At 52.0% G+C, this 15,311-nt stretch overlaps 1 protein-coding gene and 1 long non-coding RNA gene across 5 annotated transcripts; one reads left to right on the forward strand and one right to left on the reverse strand.

The window, feature by feature from the left end:
• Positions 1-1,627: 1,627 nt before the first annotated feature.
• Positions 1,628-11,291, reverse strand: LOC119505524. Its single transcript, XR_005210753.1, has 3 exons — positions 11,241-11,291; positions 4,989-5,150; positions 1,628-1,685 (listed from the first exon to the last, which is right to left on the reverse strand). It is a non-coding gene; the product is annotated as an uncharacterized LOC119505524 (long non-coding RNA).
• DNAJB5 (DnaJ heat shock protein family (Hsp40) member B5) lies at positions 6,417-14,199 on the forward strand. Of its 4 annotated transcripts, none has more exons than XM_037798350.1 (5): positions 6,440-6,547; positions 7,391-7,535; positions 9,946-10,190; positions 13,059-13,660; positions 13,839-14,199. In XM_037798350.1, exons 2-5 carry the CDS (start codon positions 7,468-7,470, stop codon positions 14,070-14,072), a joined length of 1,149 nt encoding a protein of 382 aa, XP_037654278.1. In that variant the 5' UTR covers positions 6,440-6,547; positions 7,391-7,467; the 3' UTR covers positions 14,073-14,199. The 4 variants fall into 4 exon arrangements, with proteins under 4 accessions (XP_037654279.1, XP_037654278.1, XP_037654277.1 ...); XM_037798349.1 differs by having other exon boundaries at positions 6,465-6,547; positions 7,394-7,535; XM_037798351.1 differs by lacking the exon at positions 7,391-7,535 and having other exon boundaries at positions 6,417-6,547.
• The last annotated feature ends 1,112 nt before the right edge of the window (positions 14,200-15,311 follow it).

Here is a 15,311-nt window from a genome sequence, read left to right on the forward strand (position 1 = left end):
TTGGCCAATCCTGAATCTGAGTAATGAGAGGCAGCTGGAGCCCCTGGGAAGAACACAATATACACTGTGGCTCTCTTTCTGGAGATTTCCCAGTCCCGACCTTCCCAAGAATCAAGTGATAAGGTGAGGGGGCTCCACCAAAGATTCAAAAGGGAAATGGAGGGCACTGAAGAGAGGAGCTAGAGTTCTTGCAAAATGAAGAAGTAAGGCCTCAGAGCCTGTCTGCTATGTATTGCCCACCTCCCCGCCATTGGCCAATTTTAGACAGTTTCCTCTTCCCAGTTCCTGCTGAGCCATGAGATAGGAAAGCCAGTTGGCTGTGTTTTCTCCTGGTTCTGGGCCCTCCCTGGTCTCAGTTTCCTCCCCAATTTTTCCAAATTGTTTTAATGTGATGTGATAGAGTTTGAACAATTAAGGTCTGGGTAAGCATTTGGGGGACTACAGAATTCTCATTTGTCCCTTTCACCCGGTGCGCACAGAGCTGGTGCCTGTAGGACACAAAGCATCTCGAGGCTGTAGATCAGAGGCAGATGCTCTACCTGCAAAACCACAGGGGTTCCTAAACTCAAATAATTGCTAACTTTGTTTAGCACTTATATGCACTGGGCAGTTCTAAGTAGTTTGCATACAGTAATTCATCTAATTAATCTTCAAAACAACCCTATGAGATTTGTATTACAGATGAGAAAAGTGAGGAACAGAGAGGCTGAGTAAGTTTCTCAAGGTCACACAATCACATAGCTAGGGAGTGGGGAAACCAGGTAGTCTGGCTTCAAAGTCCATGTTCTTAACCACTTTAGTAGGCTGCTGGTCAAACTATACCTCAAAGGGAACCACTGCCATGTGGTCCAGCACCTCTCTTCTCCACTCCTGGGAATGGACATACACAGGTAACCAGGCCTGTGGTCATGTCTCAGGACTTCTTTCAGCCTGCATAACTCACCCCTTCACTCACAGGGCTCCCACACTTCTCCTCCTGAGGTTCATTGGGTTCAGGAACCACTTAGTGACCTCATACAGGTTCTTTCTCCTTGTCCTCAGGCTCAGAGAAGCCAAGCCTCTGTGGAATGAAGGCTGGGCCTCTGTGAAATCATGATGAGCAAGGCTTCCCCATCCTCAGTCTGGCAGTCCTGGCTGGAACTTTGGACCCCTCTCAGAACTGTTCTGTCCTGCCAACCACCACTTGCACCCAGGGCTGGCTGGAGCCTCAATTCCATACAAACTTCTACCTACCCTGTCCTGCTTTGGCTGAAGTGACTTCTTTATCCCTAGGGAAACTCATTGCCCAAATGGAAACCATGTCTTCTAAATTTGCTAATCGTGAAGTAATTAGTTTTCTCTCTCCCACCCCACCCTCTTCCAGGGGTTGCTTGGGATTTAACCTTGCTGAATCTGTTTTCTTATCTGTAAAAATCTTGAAAACAGTCCCTGTTCTGTCTGCCTCCTGGGCTGGTAGTTCAGTGAGGACAGAATAAATTTAGTAAAAGGAAAGAACTTTATATAGTGTGAGGCACCGGATGAACAGCAAGGATTTCTGGCCCCATCTAAAGAATGCAAGTGTTATCTTCCACCCTCCCACAGTCCCAAGCACAGCTGGGGGTACCTCCAATGGCTTCTGTCCACAGTGCTGAAGTCACAGCCAAGGCAGCTAAGATCTGAGCGCTTTCAGTCCCTCTTTGCCCCACCTTTAAGGAAACATCAAATGCAGATTTACAATCCTGAGGATTGCCAGAAAACTAAGAGGCATTTCCAAAAATATTTTAAATTTATTTCAAGTATCTTGTTTTTTTAAAATAAATATAACATCCCTTTCAAAATCATGACAGGTACAAATGGGCAAATGTGATTTAGCATCTCAGGAAGGAAGCTTATGGTCTTTAACTCGGTATGGGCAAACAGTATGAGGTGACCATCAAAAAACAACTGACGTACTCTGAGACTACATGGAGTCAGAGAAGGGAAACAGGCCGGCTCATTTGTATACTGCACTGGCACTCCTAGAGAAAGCTAATCAGATCCAGGCCACAAGCTGAAACCCGTCCAGGGAAACATGATGGTAGTGGCTGGAATCAAACAAGGCAAAGGAGGAACCAATGAAGGCATGAGAGCTGTTCATCCTGAAGAGGAGCAGACATAAAGAATGGGGCAGATGAGGTCAATGTCATCCCAAGGTCAGAGCTAAGACCAAAGCTGGGCACCACGGGGAGACAGATTTCTGCTCAATAGGACAAAAGATAACTGGACACCAGGAAAGGTAGTGAAGCTGTAGAACCATGTAACAGAAATGTTGGGTTGGGGGTGGATACCTTACTAGGTGTCCAGTTCCTCTGGATCTGTGATGCTAGTAAAAAATTAAGGACCGTCTGATGTGTGCCCTTAGCCAGGCTGGGCTGGAGGGAGACAATCATGACTTGATCCGTGACTTCAAGAATCCACAAACCCCAAAGTTTTGGCATCACTGGGATGGGAACTTTAATTTATTTAGTTCTACCTCCTGAACCAACTGCTGTGCCATCAGCTCTGGGTCCCAACCTGAAAGAAAAGATCCCCTTCACAGGTCTGCTTTTGAAAGCGTCTACTCTAGAACCTGATGTTGCACGCCCCCTGCCGGTTATCTATAGTACTGTCCTCTCACCCAAGGTAAGAAAATAACCCCTTTGAAGCCTATGGTATTGGTCAGGGTAGGTTCGGAACATGCAAGGAGAGACTGGAAGACTACCCAAGGAGTTAGATCCCTGATCAATGCTTGGTCAATGTATAGCATCAGAACCAAATCTGTGGATGAATTCAAGTATCTGGTTTCAAGATTAGGGCTCATCCATTTGTAGGAGTAGGGCTTAGGCTGAGCCTGGTTTTGGGGAACTGTCTGATCCAGGACTATGACCAGGGTCAGTGTCCCAGTCTGAGGCCAAAGTTGGGACTCACTGTCAGACTAAAATCTGGGCTCAGGTGTCAGCATGAAGTATGTATCCAAATGAGATGCAAAGAGTCTGACCACAGAAAGGAGTCAGTCTGCACCCATGGTAATGGATCAATGTAGCATTTCCACACCTGGTGAAACAATCAGATAATGTGCACCCAGCATATGGAGAACCCAAGGAGGGATTTTGTCCAGGGCAGAGGTATGAGGGATGGGGGACAGAATGAAGTAGTTGCTAATTTTTAAGTACCACCTAACTTTAAAAATGGTAATGGGCAGGCTAGGGCCACCTTTCTTCTCAGAAGGTGGAATCCCAGCATTCTGGTTCCAGCTTCTGGTTAGAACTGCACACACCCCCGCCCCCCCAACTTTAGTACTACCACATACAAATCATAGATGGGTGCAATTCAGGGGGAGGAGAGGCCTAAGGGTCAGCTCCACCGCTGCAGATAGCTGACAGCTTTGGGGGTGGTCATTCTTCCCCCCAGGATTCTCTGTTTCTACTGGCAACAAGGCTTGGCAGCCTCCCACACCCAGATCTTAGCAACCATGGGAGCCCCTGGCAACTGCTGCCATGGTGACAAGAGAGGGAACTCAGAACAGGCTAAGGGAGGAGGGAGCACTTCCTCTGGAGCCTTCAGGATGTGTGCAGGATAGGATGCTCCCCCTCCCATACTGTCTAGGAGGGAACATGTGCTCCTGTCTGAACACCTCCTCACTGGCACCCACTCTCACCCCTTCCCACGGGTTCTGGTTCTCTCAGGGTGAGGAAATGAAGGACAACTCGGGTTATGACGTCTCCTTGAGGAGGGAGGGTGAGCAGGGGTGTTTGGAACTGACATGATCACTGATGCATGTATATACCAGCAGACAGTGTCAACTTGTCAACAGCCACACACTTTCATCCACTCTGTCATGTAGACCTAGGCTGACATAGTCATTTAATCACACATGTAAACTGACACACAAAATCACATTCCTACAGCAAATAACAGAATCAGACACACTTCCACACACAAAAATTATACAGATACACTCTCACTCACAAATGCTGTACAGATACAACAGTACAAATAACTCACGATCAGACTCACACACATACAGATGAACTCACACAGCCAGATATCTATGAACATACACAGTCATGGTTAACACTTGTTGGGCATTAACTAAGTTTATTATTTGTGTTACCTTAATTAACCCTCACCACCCTATGAAGTTAGATACTGCTGTTGTCTTATGCCCATTTTACAAAGAAGAAAAATGAGGCACAGATGTGGCAAGATACCCTGCAAGGTCAACAGCATGACTCCAGGGCCTGCCTTCCTACCCTCTCTGCTGCACTGTGCTCCCTGGTTCTGCTGGCACACACCTGATGTCCAGGGCAGTGGGAAGAGATAATGAACCAGCCAGACAACGGAGCCCACACCACCAACACCTGAAGGCACAGCCCTGTTCCCCCAAAGGTCCAAGCCTACACTTTAGCATTAGCAGAGGCCAGGGAAGGGCTGGTGACTAAACTCTTTGCCTCCGTATTGGCACAGGCAGGACTGGAGGAGGCAGAAGAGACAGAACTAGAATAGGAAGAAGCAAAACCACCCACTGCCCAGGCCCCCACAAGTCTGGGGGTGAGGGATTAAGAGCCCCATATCCGAGGAACCAGTATGAGTTCTGGGCCCCAAATGTGTATCCCCCTTGTTCTACCTTGCCCATATCTCCATATCGCACTATCCCATCCCATCATCATCTCCTCTCCCTATTCCCTCCTCTTCCTGCTCACCCTCTCTCCCCTCCCTACCATTCCTTGCCCCCATCCCACCTCCCTTTCCCTCAACCCCCATTTTACCTCCCTCCTCACTTCCCACGTCATCTCCCCTTCTTTCTGCTCCTCCTCCCCGACTCAAGTCTTTCTCTCCCCTTCCCTCCTCATCCCCCATTCCACCTCCTTCTTCACCCCATACCCGTCTCTCCTCCCCTCCTCTTCTCCTCACCCTACTCCTCTCCATGCTCCTCTCACCCCAATTCCCTTCCTCCCTTCACAGCTCACACACTGTCACACCTGGGATACCTGTAGTGAGTGCTGGAAAGAAGGTGGGCAGTGGAAACTATGCAGACCTGATCCCAGACCTCTGGACCCCTCTCTACTCTGTTCGGTGGTCTAGGTGCTAATGCTTTCCAAGCCTCAGTTTCCAGGTCTACCCAGTTTGTATGACCTGTGGGTCTTCAGTCTCTGAAAATTGACAAAAAAAAAAAAAAAAAAAGAGGTAAGTGAGCACTCCTGCCTTGGCCTTTCCTTTGTCTTCAAACTCCCCCACGAATACCCTCCCCCTTCACCCCTGGATTACCCTCTCCCCACCCTTGCTCCCTCTAGCACAGATGGGCCTGGGAGACAGTGACGTGGGCGCCAGGCACGGTGTCTGCTCAAGCGGCGGCTTCCGCTGGCTACCGCCCCCGCAGCCCTGCCTGCTCTGAACAGCGGGGACACTAGGGCTGAGATTTAATTGAGGCGGGGAGGGCTGAGATGAGGGATTCTGAGGGTGTCAGGGAAGGGGGTCATGCGGAGCCGAGATGAAGGGTTAAAGAAAGGAAGATCATAGGGCCAAGAAGTGGTTATTAAAGGAGAGTGAAAATGCAGGCACTCAAAGGGGACGTAGGGTGAGGGATTATAGGGGAGCCGAAATGGAGGTGGAGGTTGCTGAGAAGGGGGAGCTAGAGTAAAGGAATTATAAGGAAGGTGAGAAGGGGATTCAGAAAGGGAATTGTGGGGGTGATGAGCCTGGGAGAATTACCAGAGTACTGACAAAGGAGAGATCAGAGGGTATTTAAAATTTGCATTTCTATCAAAGTCTCCCGAGATTCTGTTGGGTCATGTCAGGACAATCAGCTAAATCAGGTCAGGTTGAGGTCAACTCGGAGTTCGATGGAGGACTGGTAAAAAGGGTGACTCTATGACTCTGGTCCAGGGACTACACCTTCTAGAGCGCTCTCTCTCTCTCTCTCTCCCCACCCTGCTAAATGAAGGAAAGGAAGAATGCCTAGCCTAGTGTCACGGCAACTGGTGTGTGCAGTTTTCCTTTAAGGCTGCCTTTGACGTTGCACGGATTCCAGAAGGTTCTCCCGGGATTCGAGCGGTGGCCAGTACGTCCCACCTTCTCAAACCGGAGATTGGACTAACATAGTTGCCCTCAGGCTCGGGTCTAAGCGCCACAGACGAACCAATAAAATCAAAGGGCGAGTGGAGTTGCCGCCCTCTGTCCTTTTCACCAATGACACGACGAGGTGGCGAAGAGGTGTGGTTGATTGATCCCAGAGTGCACCAATCAGACCCACACCAATCACTGCTTGGAATGGGTGCGCGTGTGGCCGGGTGACAGGGGCGGAGTATGGGCGGCTATCACAGAGCCACTCGTGGAAAGCTGTCCAATCACAGCAGAGGCTGACTTGAGTGACGGGCAGACGACGCAATGGGCGGCGCGGAGGTGGAGCAGTGGGGGCGGGTTCCCCTTCCCGCTGTCGGTGGCCGGCGGGCAGGCAACTCCTGTCCCGAGTGGAGGCGGCGGAGCCGGAGCCGGGGGAGGGGGCAGCGGCTGTCTGACGGACCGCGGCGGTGCCCGCAGCTCCTCACCGGTGAGGACGCCGAGTCACGACTCGGGGGTCCCTGGAACAGGGACGGCACGAAGCCGGGGATCCGGGTGTCGTGGGGGTTGGGACACTGAAGGCCCATCGGCTCTTCTGCCGGGGGTGGGGGTGGGGTGCGGGGGCTCGGGGTCTGCGAGGTGCGCGTTGTTCGCGACCCAGGCTTGGCTCCCGCGGCGGAGCTGTCTGAGCCCGGGGAGGGTCGGGTCGCATTGGGTTCCGCGGGGTGGAGGCGTTTCTGAGCCGGCCCAGCCAGCCAGCGCGGGTGACATCACCGACCACCGTCTCCCGCCCGAGCCCCCTCCCCTTCCCTCTGGTTCTCCCCGCGCCTTTTGTCCCGGCCAAGCTCTGCTCGGCCCCGCCTCTCCCCACCCATTTGCGAGGGAGGAGACTCCCCGTCAGTGACTTCATTGAGTAGGTTCTTGGGGATTGGGGTCGGGTCCTCCCCAGAGAGAGGAGAGAGGAGCTCACTGCCTCTCAGGCCCTCACAGACAATCACACCTGTTTCAGGTACACACGCTGCCACTCACAAGCACACACTGGCACTACCAACCGCACTGGCACACTGCAAACAGCCACTCACGGTCACTGTCAGCCAGACATTGCTGCACCTGAGCAGGTGGCTGCTGCATCCTGTCCCTTCACTCTTCACACCTGGGGATCTGGTCTGGCTCCTACTATACTAGACAGGCCTTGATGGGCAAATGCCTCTGAGAATCTGAGAAGGTGGCTTCCAGAGCGGCAGCATTCCAAGAAGGCTCCAGTGGAGCGATCAGAGGTGAGGGGCTTGGCTGGGCATGTTTAAGCGCACAGTGCTCTCCTGCCCACCCCCAGCAGCATCCCCACTCCAGGCCCGAGGAGCTTTCCGGAGCTTCCCACACTTCTGGGGAGAAGACTTCTTAGCCAGCTTGATGTTTAAAATTCAGCTGGAGCCCTTAAAACTTCGAGCGTGGACGCTGAATGGGTTTGTAAAGTTTCGGTAAGTCCCTCCGGAGAAGGGCACTCATACCCACTCCAAGCCAACTTCTCCACATCAGCCATCTCCCTCCATTGCCTACCTGCTCCCTCCATCTCATCCTCATCTCATCCCCATTACATTCAAGAACCCCCTTCTCCCTCATCCTTACATTTGAATGAATTGTACCCCTTATCATTAATCTCCACATATCTCAAACCCTTAGGTCACCCATTTTCCACAAACATCTTTTCCAATATTTGAACATTCTGTCTCTCCCTTTCAAACCTCTCACCACCCATTTTCCACCTCACCCATTTTCATTTGCCGTTCCTAACCCCACTCCATCAGAACCTCATCTTCTATATCAACCCTCTCCCCTCCATAGACCTCAACCAGTCATCCTTGCCATTTCTCCCCATTTCTCATTCCTGCCTCTACATTAACATCCTCTTCATTCTTTCTCCATCAAAGGCAGTGCCATGCCATGGGGCTTCTTTGTCATTTCAACACGGAGCTTGTGGGTAAGGGGGGGATGGGGAGGGATGGAAGAAAGTATAAGGAGGAAAAGTAGGCAGTTCCTGAAAGAGCTTGCCCTGTGTCTGTGGAGGCAAGAGAATTATGGAGTCTAGAGCAACTAGCAGGTGGGTGCCAGCAAGGAAGCTGGCCGGGTGAAGAGGTAATGCAGGGACAACAAGAGAAGAGTGGGTGGAGTGGTGAGCCATTCTACTTGCCCTTTGTCTGGAAGCCGCTATAGTTCTCTGGGGCATCCCCTTGGTGCACCAAGGGTTCCTTCCCAGTCCCAGGGGAACGAAGATGTGGGCTGCGGCAGAGAATGGCAGACCACCCCCAGCTCTCTCTCAGACAGCTTTTACTGCTGCTTCCGAAAATGGCTGCCCTCCCCCAGGTGCTCTTTTTGCTATGCCTCCCCCAACCCCAGCCTCCCCCAACAGGCGTGACATGCTGGTAGGGACAGAAGGGGGAGTATCCGCCTTTATGGAGGCTTCTCTTCGTCAGAGTGAGGTGACTCCCAGAACCATGAGTCAACCCAGCCACCTGCAGCAGGCCCTGTGGGGGCAGGAGCTAGGGCCATTGTCCCTGCCTACCTGCGGCCTTGGAGGCCTCCCCCGTACTCAGTTACAGCCCTGTCTCCTTCCTGGGCACTCCCATACACCTCATTGCTGTGAAACAGTCAGAGGCAGAAAGGCCTCAGCTGTGGCTGCCAAACCAGGATATTGCTAGAAAGACACTGGTTCTCCTGGCTTTGTCAGGGGTTGGCCAAATCTCAGAAGGGCTGGAGAATGATTTCTGGCAACCCACCCAAATAGTTCCAGCTAGAGGAAAGTCTCCTTCCCTTCATATCCACCACAGACACATGGGGGAGGAGCGTTAGAATAGAAGAATTAGAGCCCCATGTTTCCGTCTCATATAACAAATACCCTTGAATCCAGCCTGGAAGGGACCATCAGAGGAGTATAGGCCTGGCACTGGGCCAGATCCTGAACCCCTGGGGCAGGTGAGAGGGAGGAACTGGTAGGGAAGGTATTAAGGAAATGGTGGTTAGTGCCCAATTGTCTCCTAACAACTAGGATTAAAAAGTCCCTACCCCTGGGAAGCTTTTTGTTCACTAACACTGGTGCTTAGGTAGCAGAGACATGTCTTTGCACAGTTTTGTGTGTAGACATTGGGAGATGTGTAAAGGGAACTGCTGCCCTGGTTGGGGGAAGGACAGTGTCACACACACACACACACACAGCTAATGAGGGAGTTAGTGTCACACATACACACACACACACACACACAGCTAATGAGGGAGTTGGAAGCACCAGTTTCCAAAGACTGTGAGTCATCCTCTGATCTGAGTCACACGTGAGGCTTAGCATAGGCTGGGGGAGGTGGGGGCAGAGAGGCCTGGGGTCCCCAAAGGCAGAGAGAATTCCAGACACCCACACCCAGACTCAGCCTGGCTGAGCTGACAGGATCTGCCCCAGCTGCCCTCTACCTGGGCACCATGCCTGAGGCATGGCGTAGGAGACCCTGATGCTTGGGTGACCTCACCCAGTACACTGATCTTTGCCAGCTTCTAAGTGTGGATCTGTCAGTCCATAGTTGCTGCCTCACCCAGCAGGGCCTTTCAGAGGTCCTCAGTCTGACCCAAGGACCTGAGCCTCAGCCTAGCCCCAAGAATCTCCAGTGTCCTGCTGGGGAAACCCAGGAGCTGAGAAAGGAATCACATAATCCTAGAATGTCAGAGCTATAAGAGATCATCTGGTCCAAACCTTTCATTTTATAGCTGGGGAGGCAGAGGCCCAGAGAACAGGTATGACTTGCTGAAGGTCATACAGTGAGTCATTTAGGGTTTGCAGGATCATCAGGAGCAGGGCTGGAGCAGAAGGAACAGGGGCATCAGGGCCTGGCCCTGGATTTCTTTCAGAAACAAGGACACCAGTGCTGGTCCAGTGGCTGTGATGGGAAAGGATTATTACAAGATTCTTGGGATCCCTTCGGGAGCCAATGAGGATGAGATCAAGAGAGCTTATCGGAAAATGGCCTTGAAGTACCACCCAGACAAGAACAAAGAACCCAACGCCGAGGAGAAGTTTAAGGAGATTGCAGAGGCCTATGATGTGCTGAGTGACCCTAAGAAACGGGGCCTGTATGACCAATACGGGGAGGAAGGTAAGAGGGCAGTGCTGCAGCTTGATGCTGGACCCCTGTCCTTGGCTGGGCCCCTGGCTGAACCAGTTCTCATGGCAAGGAATTAAAGGCTGAGGAGGGGGTGAGGAAGGCAAGGGTTCCCAGCACTGACACCCAGAAAAGAGAAAGACCACCTTTCAAGACCACTATCCAGCCTTGTCTAACTGTACTTCTCCCCACCTCTCTCTGCCCTTCTCCCTCTTCAAGTTCAGGCCTTGGAGAGGTCTGAAGATTAGGAGCTGAAGCCAGAGGCCTTACCCCTCCCTCCATTCCCTCCCAGCCTTATTAGTCCTGCCTGAAGTCCCTGCTGCTTCATTGGCTGATGGGGAAGGTTGGGGAAAGGGAGTGTGGCTCTCTGAGGACAAAGCATTTAGATTCATCAGCATAAAAGTTTGGCCCATAAGCAGCCTTGGAATTCACCACCAGAGGTTTGAGCTACAGAGATTGTGGCCTCCCTCCCTGCCCCCATCAGGCTGGCAGAAGAAAAGTGGAGCTTCACCTCCCAGAGGAAGTGGCAGGGACCCAAGGGGGGAAGGGGAACTGCTGCTGGCATCTTACCCCCTCCCTGGAGGTAGCTCATGGCCACGTCCAGGAGCAGGAAAGGCCCAAATAAAGCCTCTGAGAGGGTGGCCCCTCCCAGCTCATCCCACGGGCATGATGTAGCTGCTAATTCTGGGCCTGCCCCTCAGGGCTGCCTGCCACCCGCCAGCTACAGGCACCTGTCAGGCTATATTAAGAGACATCCTCACAGCTTAGGACTCTCCTTCCTTAGAGGAACTGCCCTTCCTCCCCAATGGCAACCACCTTTCTTTCACATTCTCCTCCTACTCACCCTCCCCACCCTTTTCCTCAAAATTAACTGGGTTACTGATATGCGCTATATCTGATACAAAGTAAGTACTCAAAAAATGTTCTTTTTCCTCTCCTCCCCCTTGCTTTGTACTCCACGTCCCTCTGCCCTTATCCCCCGGCCTTCCAACCCCCTCTTCTTATTCTCCATGCTGCTAGTTCCTTCCTTCCTTCCCTGCTCACCTCCGAGACTTGCCAAATCCCAGATTCACCAGGCATCTGCTGGAATCCCGGTATCCTCCCAGCTAAAACGTTTCTCTCTGGGGTGAGAGCAGGTGGGGCAGGAAGAGGAAAGCAGTGCAGACACCATGCCACCATGTGCCCTGTCTAGGAATTGCACTCATTCCTCCACTCCACCTTTGTTTAGGAAGAAGGTAGGAGCTGGGAGACCTGCCCCAAAACTTCACCTACCTGCATGATCAAGCCTAAGTGAAGGGCAAATAAGGGAAGGGCAAAGCTTAGTTGTAGGCCCTGCAGCCAGCCATCAGTTTCTCCTGCAGGTCCCATCCCAGGAGGGCCCCTGAGGATGCAGCACAGTCTGGGGAGTGAGAAGCAACCTTGGAAATGTTGACATTTCTGTTCACCCTGCCCCCTCCCCAACAGTCAGCCAGAACAGTTGTGCACACAGATTCTGTCGCAGCCCTGGCTGAGGACAAGTTGTTCCCAGCTTGAATGGGAGGTGGGGTGAAGGGGAGATGGGTAATTGGTAGAGCAGGAATCCCTACAGAGAAAAATTACCCCCTCCTGTCATTGTCAGTCCAACCTCCCTCTCTCACTGAGCTCTGAAGTTGCCTGATAATCAGCCCCTTCCCCAGGCCCCCCAGTAGAAGGAAGGAACAGACCCTTAGTCTTGGGGGAGGAGTGAGGAGGCAGCTGCTACAAGTCCCTCAACTGCTGACACTTGGCCTCTCTAATGAAACTCAAACCTGCTCTTATTGTCCCGGGAAATAAGAGGCTGATTTAGGCTCAGGCTTTCAGGGCCAAATGACATACTAGACGAAAGGCTTCAAAGACAAAAGCCCCTCCCCTAGCCTTTAAGCCAACATATTCTGGATCAGTTCTCAGTGTTAATCCCCTCCCACAGTCCTTCCCACACCCCCCACCATTCTCATCACTCCTCTTCCCCCCAGTGAAGGCTCCATCTAGGCATCTGGGCCCCTTAGACAGAATCTGACTCGAGAGAGAGAACAGTTGGCCTCTAGGGTCACCACCCCCAATGTGCCAGCCCATTAAGCATTTTGGTTGCCCTGACATCAGGTGTGGAGTATAGGGCTTAGCATTGTATAACTCCAGGAAGCCCCTTCTCCATGTAGTTTCTGTCTGTACAATGTGTGAATGAACCCTCTCAAGTTGTATAATACTGTGAGCCCTGAGTATGGGAACAAAGCATTTGAAAACTTTTTCTAGAAAAAAAGTTCCTCATCTCCATTATTTGGCAAATGAGCTTCCTTGATTGGGGTGGGGGGCCTCCTGATTTCCCTTTTGGGCAGGAGTCAGGAAAAGAGGAAACAGTGGTAGAAGCAGTGAGGATAGGCTTCCCTCCTGGCCTGTCCCCATCTCATTTGGGACAGCCCCCTATATGGTAAAATCCTGTCTGATTGCCTCTTGGCCTGTGTGTCTCCAAACATAAGCAAAGATTTGGGAGCCAGGAATGGCTTGTAATGTGACCCCAGGCTGTCACTCAGTGCTTTGTGAGAAGTCTTTGGGCTATGGGAAAGATTACAGGACTGGAAGTCACATCCTCTAAGTCCTCTAGTCTTGGATTTCCACCTGTTGGGTAGCTCAGCCACTTTGAACCTCAAGATGTACATTATTATTAAATATATAATTAATGGAAATTAATCTTGCCAGAAACTTTGCTTCCTCTGTTAGCCGGGCCCTCTCTGTGGGAGTTAAAGGTTGTTTCTCTAGGCCTGTGAACTGGGAGCTGGAGGGCTGGGTGAGGAGCCTGTGGTGGGGCCAGGATGAGCCCCATTGCCTCTAATCTCTCCTCCCCTCCAGGCCTGAAGACTGGCGGTGGTACATCGGGTGGCTCCAGCGGTTCCTTTCACTACACCTTTCATGGGGACCCCCATGCCACCTTTGCCTCCTTCTTTGGTGGCTCCAACCCCTTCGATATCTTCTTTGCCAGCAGCCGTTCCACTCGGCCCTTCAGTGGTTTTGACCCAGATGACATGGATGTGGATGAAGATGAGGACCCATTTGGTGCCTTTGGCCGCTTTGGCTTCAATGGGCTGAGCAGGGGTCCAAGGCGAGCCCCAGAACCACTGTACCCTCGGCGCAAAGTGCAGGATCCACCTGTGGTGCATGAGCTGCGAGTGTCCCTGGAGGAGATCTATCACGGGTCCACCAAGCGCATGAAGATCACGAGGCGGCGACTCAACCCTGATGGGCGAACTGTGCGCACGGAGGACAAGATCCTCCACATTGTCATTAAGCGGGGCTGGAAAGAAGGCACCAAGATCACCTTCCCCAAAGAGGGTGATGCCACACCCGACAACATCCCTGCCGACATTGTCTTCGTGCTCAAAGACAAGCCCCATGCGCACTTCCGCCGAGATGGCACCAATGTGCTCTACAGTGCCCTGATCAGCCTCAAAGAGGTGGGGCCTGGGTCAGGATGTGTGTGTGTGTGTGTGTGTCTGTGTCTGTGTGTGTGTATTGGGGGGATGAGAGGGACATTCCAATTCCTTCCCACCAGCTGGATCATCCTTTACCCACTTCAATCTTTTCCTCCCTTCCTTCTCCACCTTTTCATCACTCTTTGCTCATTGTCCCCAGGCGCTGTGTGGCTGCACCGTGAACATTCCCACCATCGATGGCCGAGTGATCCCTTTACCTTGCAATGATGTCATCAAGCCAGGCACCGTGAAGAGACTCCGTGGGGAGGGGCTTCCCTTCCCCAAGGTGCCCACCCAGCGGGGAGACCTCATTGTCGAGTTCAAAGTTCGCTTCCCAGACAGATTAACACCACAGACCCGACAGATCCTTAAACAGCACCTACCCTGTTCCTAGGCTCTGCTCCTCTGTCCCAGAGTCTACCACAGCAATACCCCCACATTCACCCCCACTCAGTGTGCACACAGCTCAATGTCCACTGGACACTGGCAACTTTTTCTAAAATGCAAAAAAAAAAAAAAAAGCCACTGGTTTTCAGGAAAATGTTCCTGTCCCTGACCCTCTTCAGAGCTGGGCTGCCTTGGGGTGGCGGGAGGAGGTGGGGAGAACTAGCCCAGGCCAGGGGTTAATTTTCATGTCACTAGCTTTGAATCCAGTTCCCACTCCAGCAGCTGGAGTGACCTGCGTGCTACTTGAAGATATAGAGATTCCTTGTCCCTGCCTGTAAATAGCATGTCCTCTACCCCCTCTCAGCTTTGCTTACACCTTTCCTCTCCCTTCCCTTTGGCCTCCTCCTGTTGAGGGGAGGAAGAGGGTAGAAAGAATACTGCTTTACCACCATCACCACCCCCAGGTCCACAGCGTCCAACACTCAGAGAGCCAAGGTTCCCACACATAATCCATGCACTTGAGCCACTCACCTAGAGCCGTCTGTGCCCTCTCTGGGTTGAAATAGGAAGGGAAGGTCAGTCACTAGTAAACAGGGCCCGTTGAGCACAAAGCACTTTTCCTTTGGGACAGGGAGGGGAACATGGCTCTCTGTGGTCTTCCTGAAAGCTCCACTGCCTACACCCCACAGAGTGGGAAGTTCTGACCTCCCTACTGCTCTCAGGTGTGTGCAAGGTACAGGGAAGGGAAGAGAAGCCTGCTATCTAAAGGCTAAGGGGTGGGGAGCAGTGTCTCTCTTCCAGCCTTCATCAGGAAGGGAAAAGGCTTTGGGGGCAGGTGGCAGCTATTCCCCAGCAAGAGATTCAGGGTCACAGATTTCTCCCCACATCTCTGAACTCAGGGCCTCGCCACCCCCAAACTTCCAGTTTCCTTTTTTTGTGGTATGTGAAGCTACTTATTTCTTACCCTTCTTGGAGGCTGTGTGGGGAATTTATGGCCCTTTTACGCCTGTGTAACCCCACTCCATCCCCACAGTTGTGTAAAGGTCAAATAACGAAGGAGCTGGGGGAAAGACTGGTTGAGCCAGGTCCTTGGGTGGGGTCTCTAGGTTTTATCACTTTGACAAGCCCCTGAATGTTTTTATAGTAGTTTTTTGTATTTTTTTGTAATGACAGTATTATGGAAAAAAAAAAATAAAGTATTTTAAAAATAGGACATCTGAGCAGGAGCAATGAACCTGGGAAGGGG

Source organism: Choloepus didactylus, chromosome 10 (genome assembly GCF_015220235.1).
Source record: "Choloepus didactylus isolate mChoDid1 chromosome 10, mChoDid1.pri, whole genome shotgun sequence".
Taxonomy (NCBI): Eukaryota; Metazoa; Chordata; class Mammalia; order Pilosa; family Megalonychidae; genus Choloepus; species Choloepus didactylus.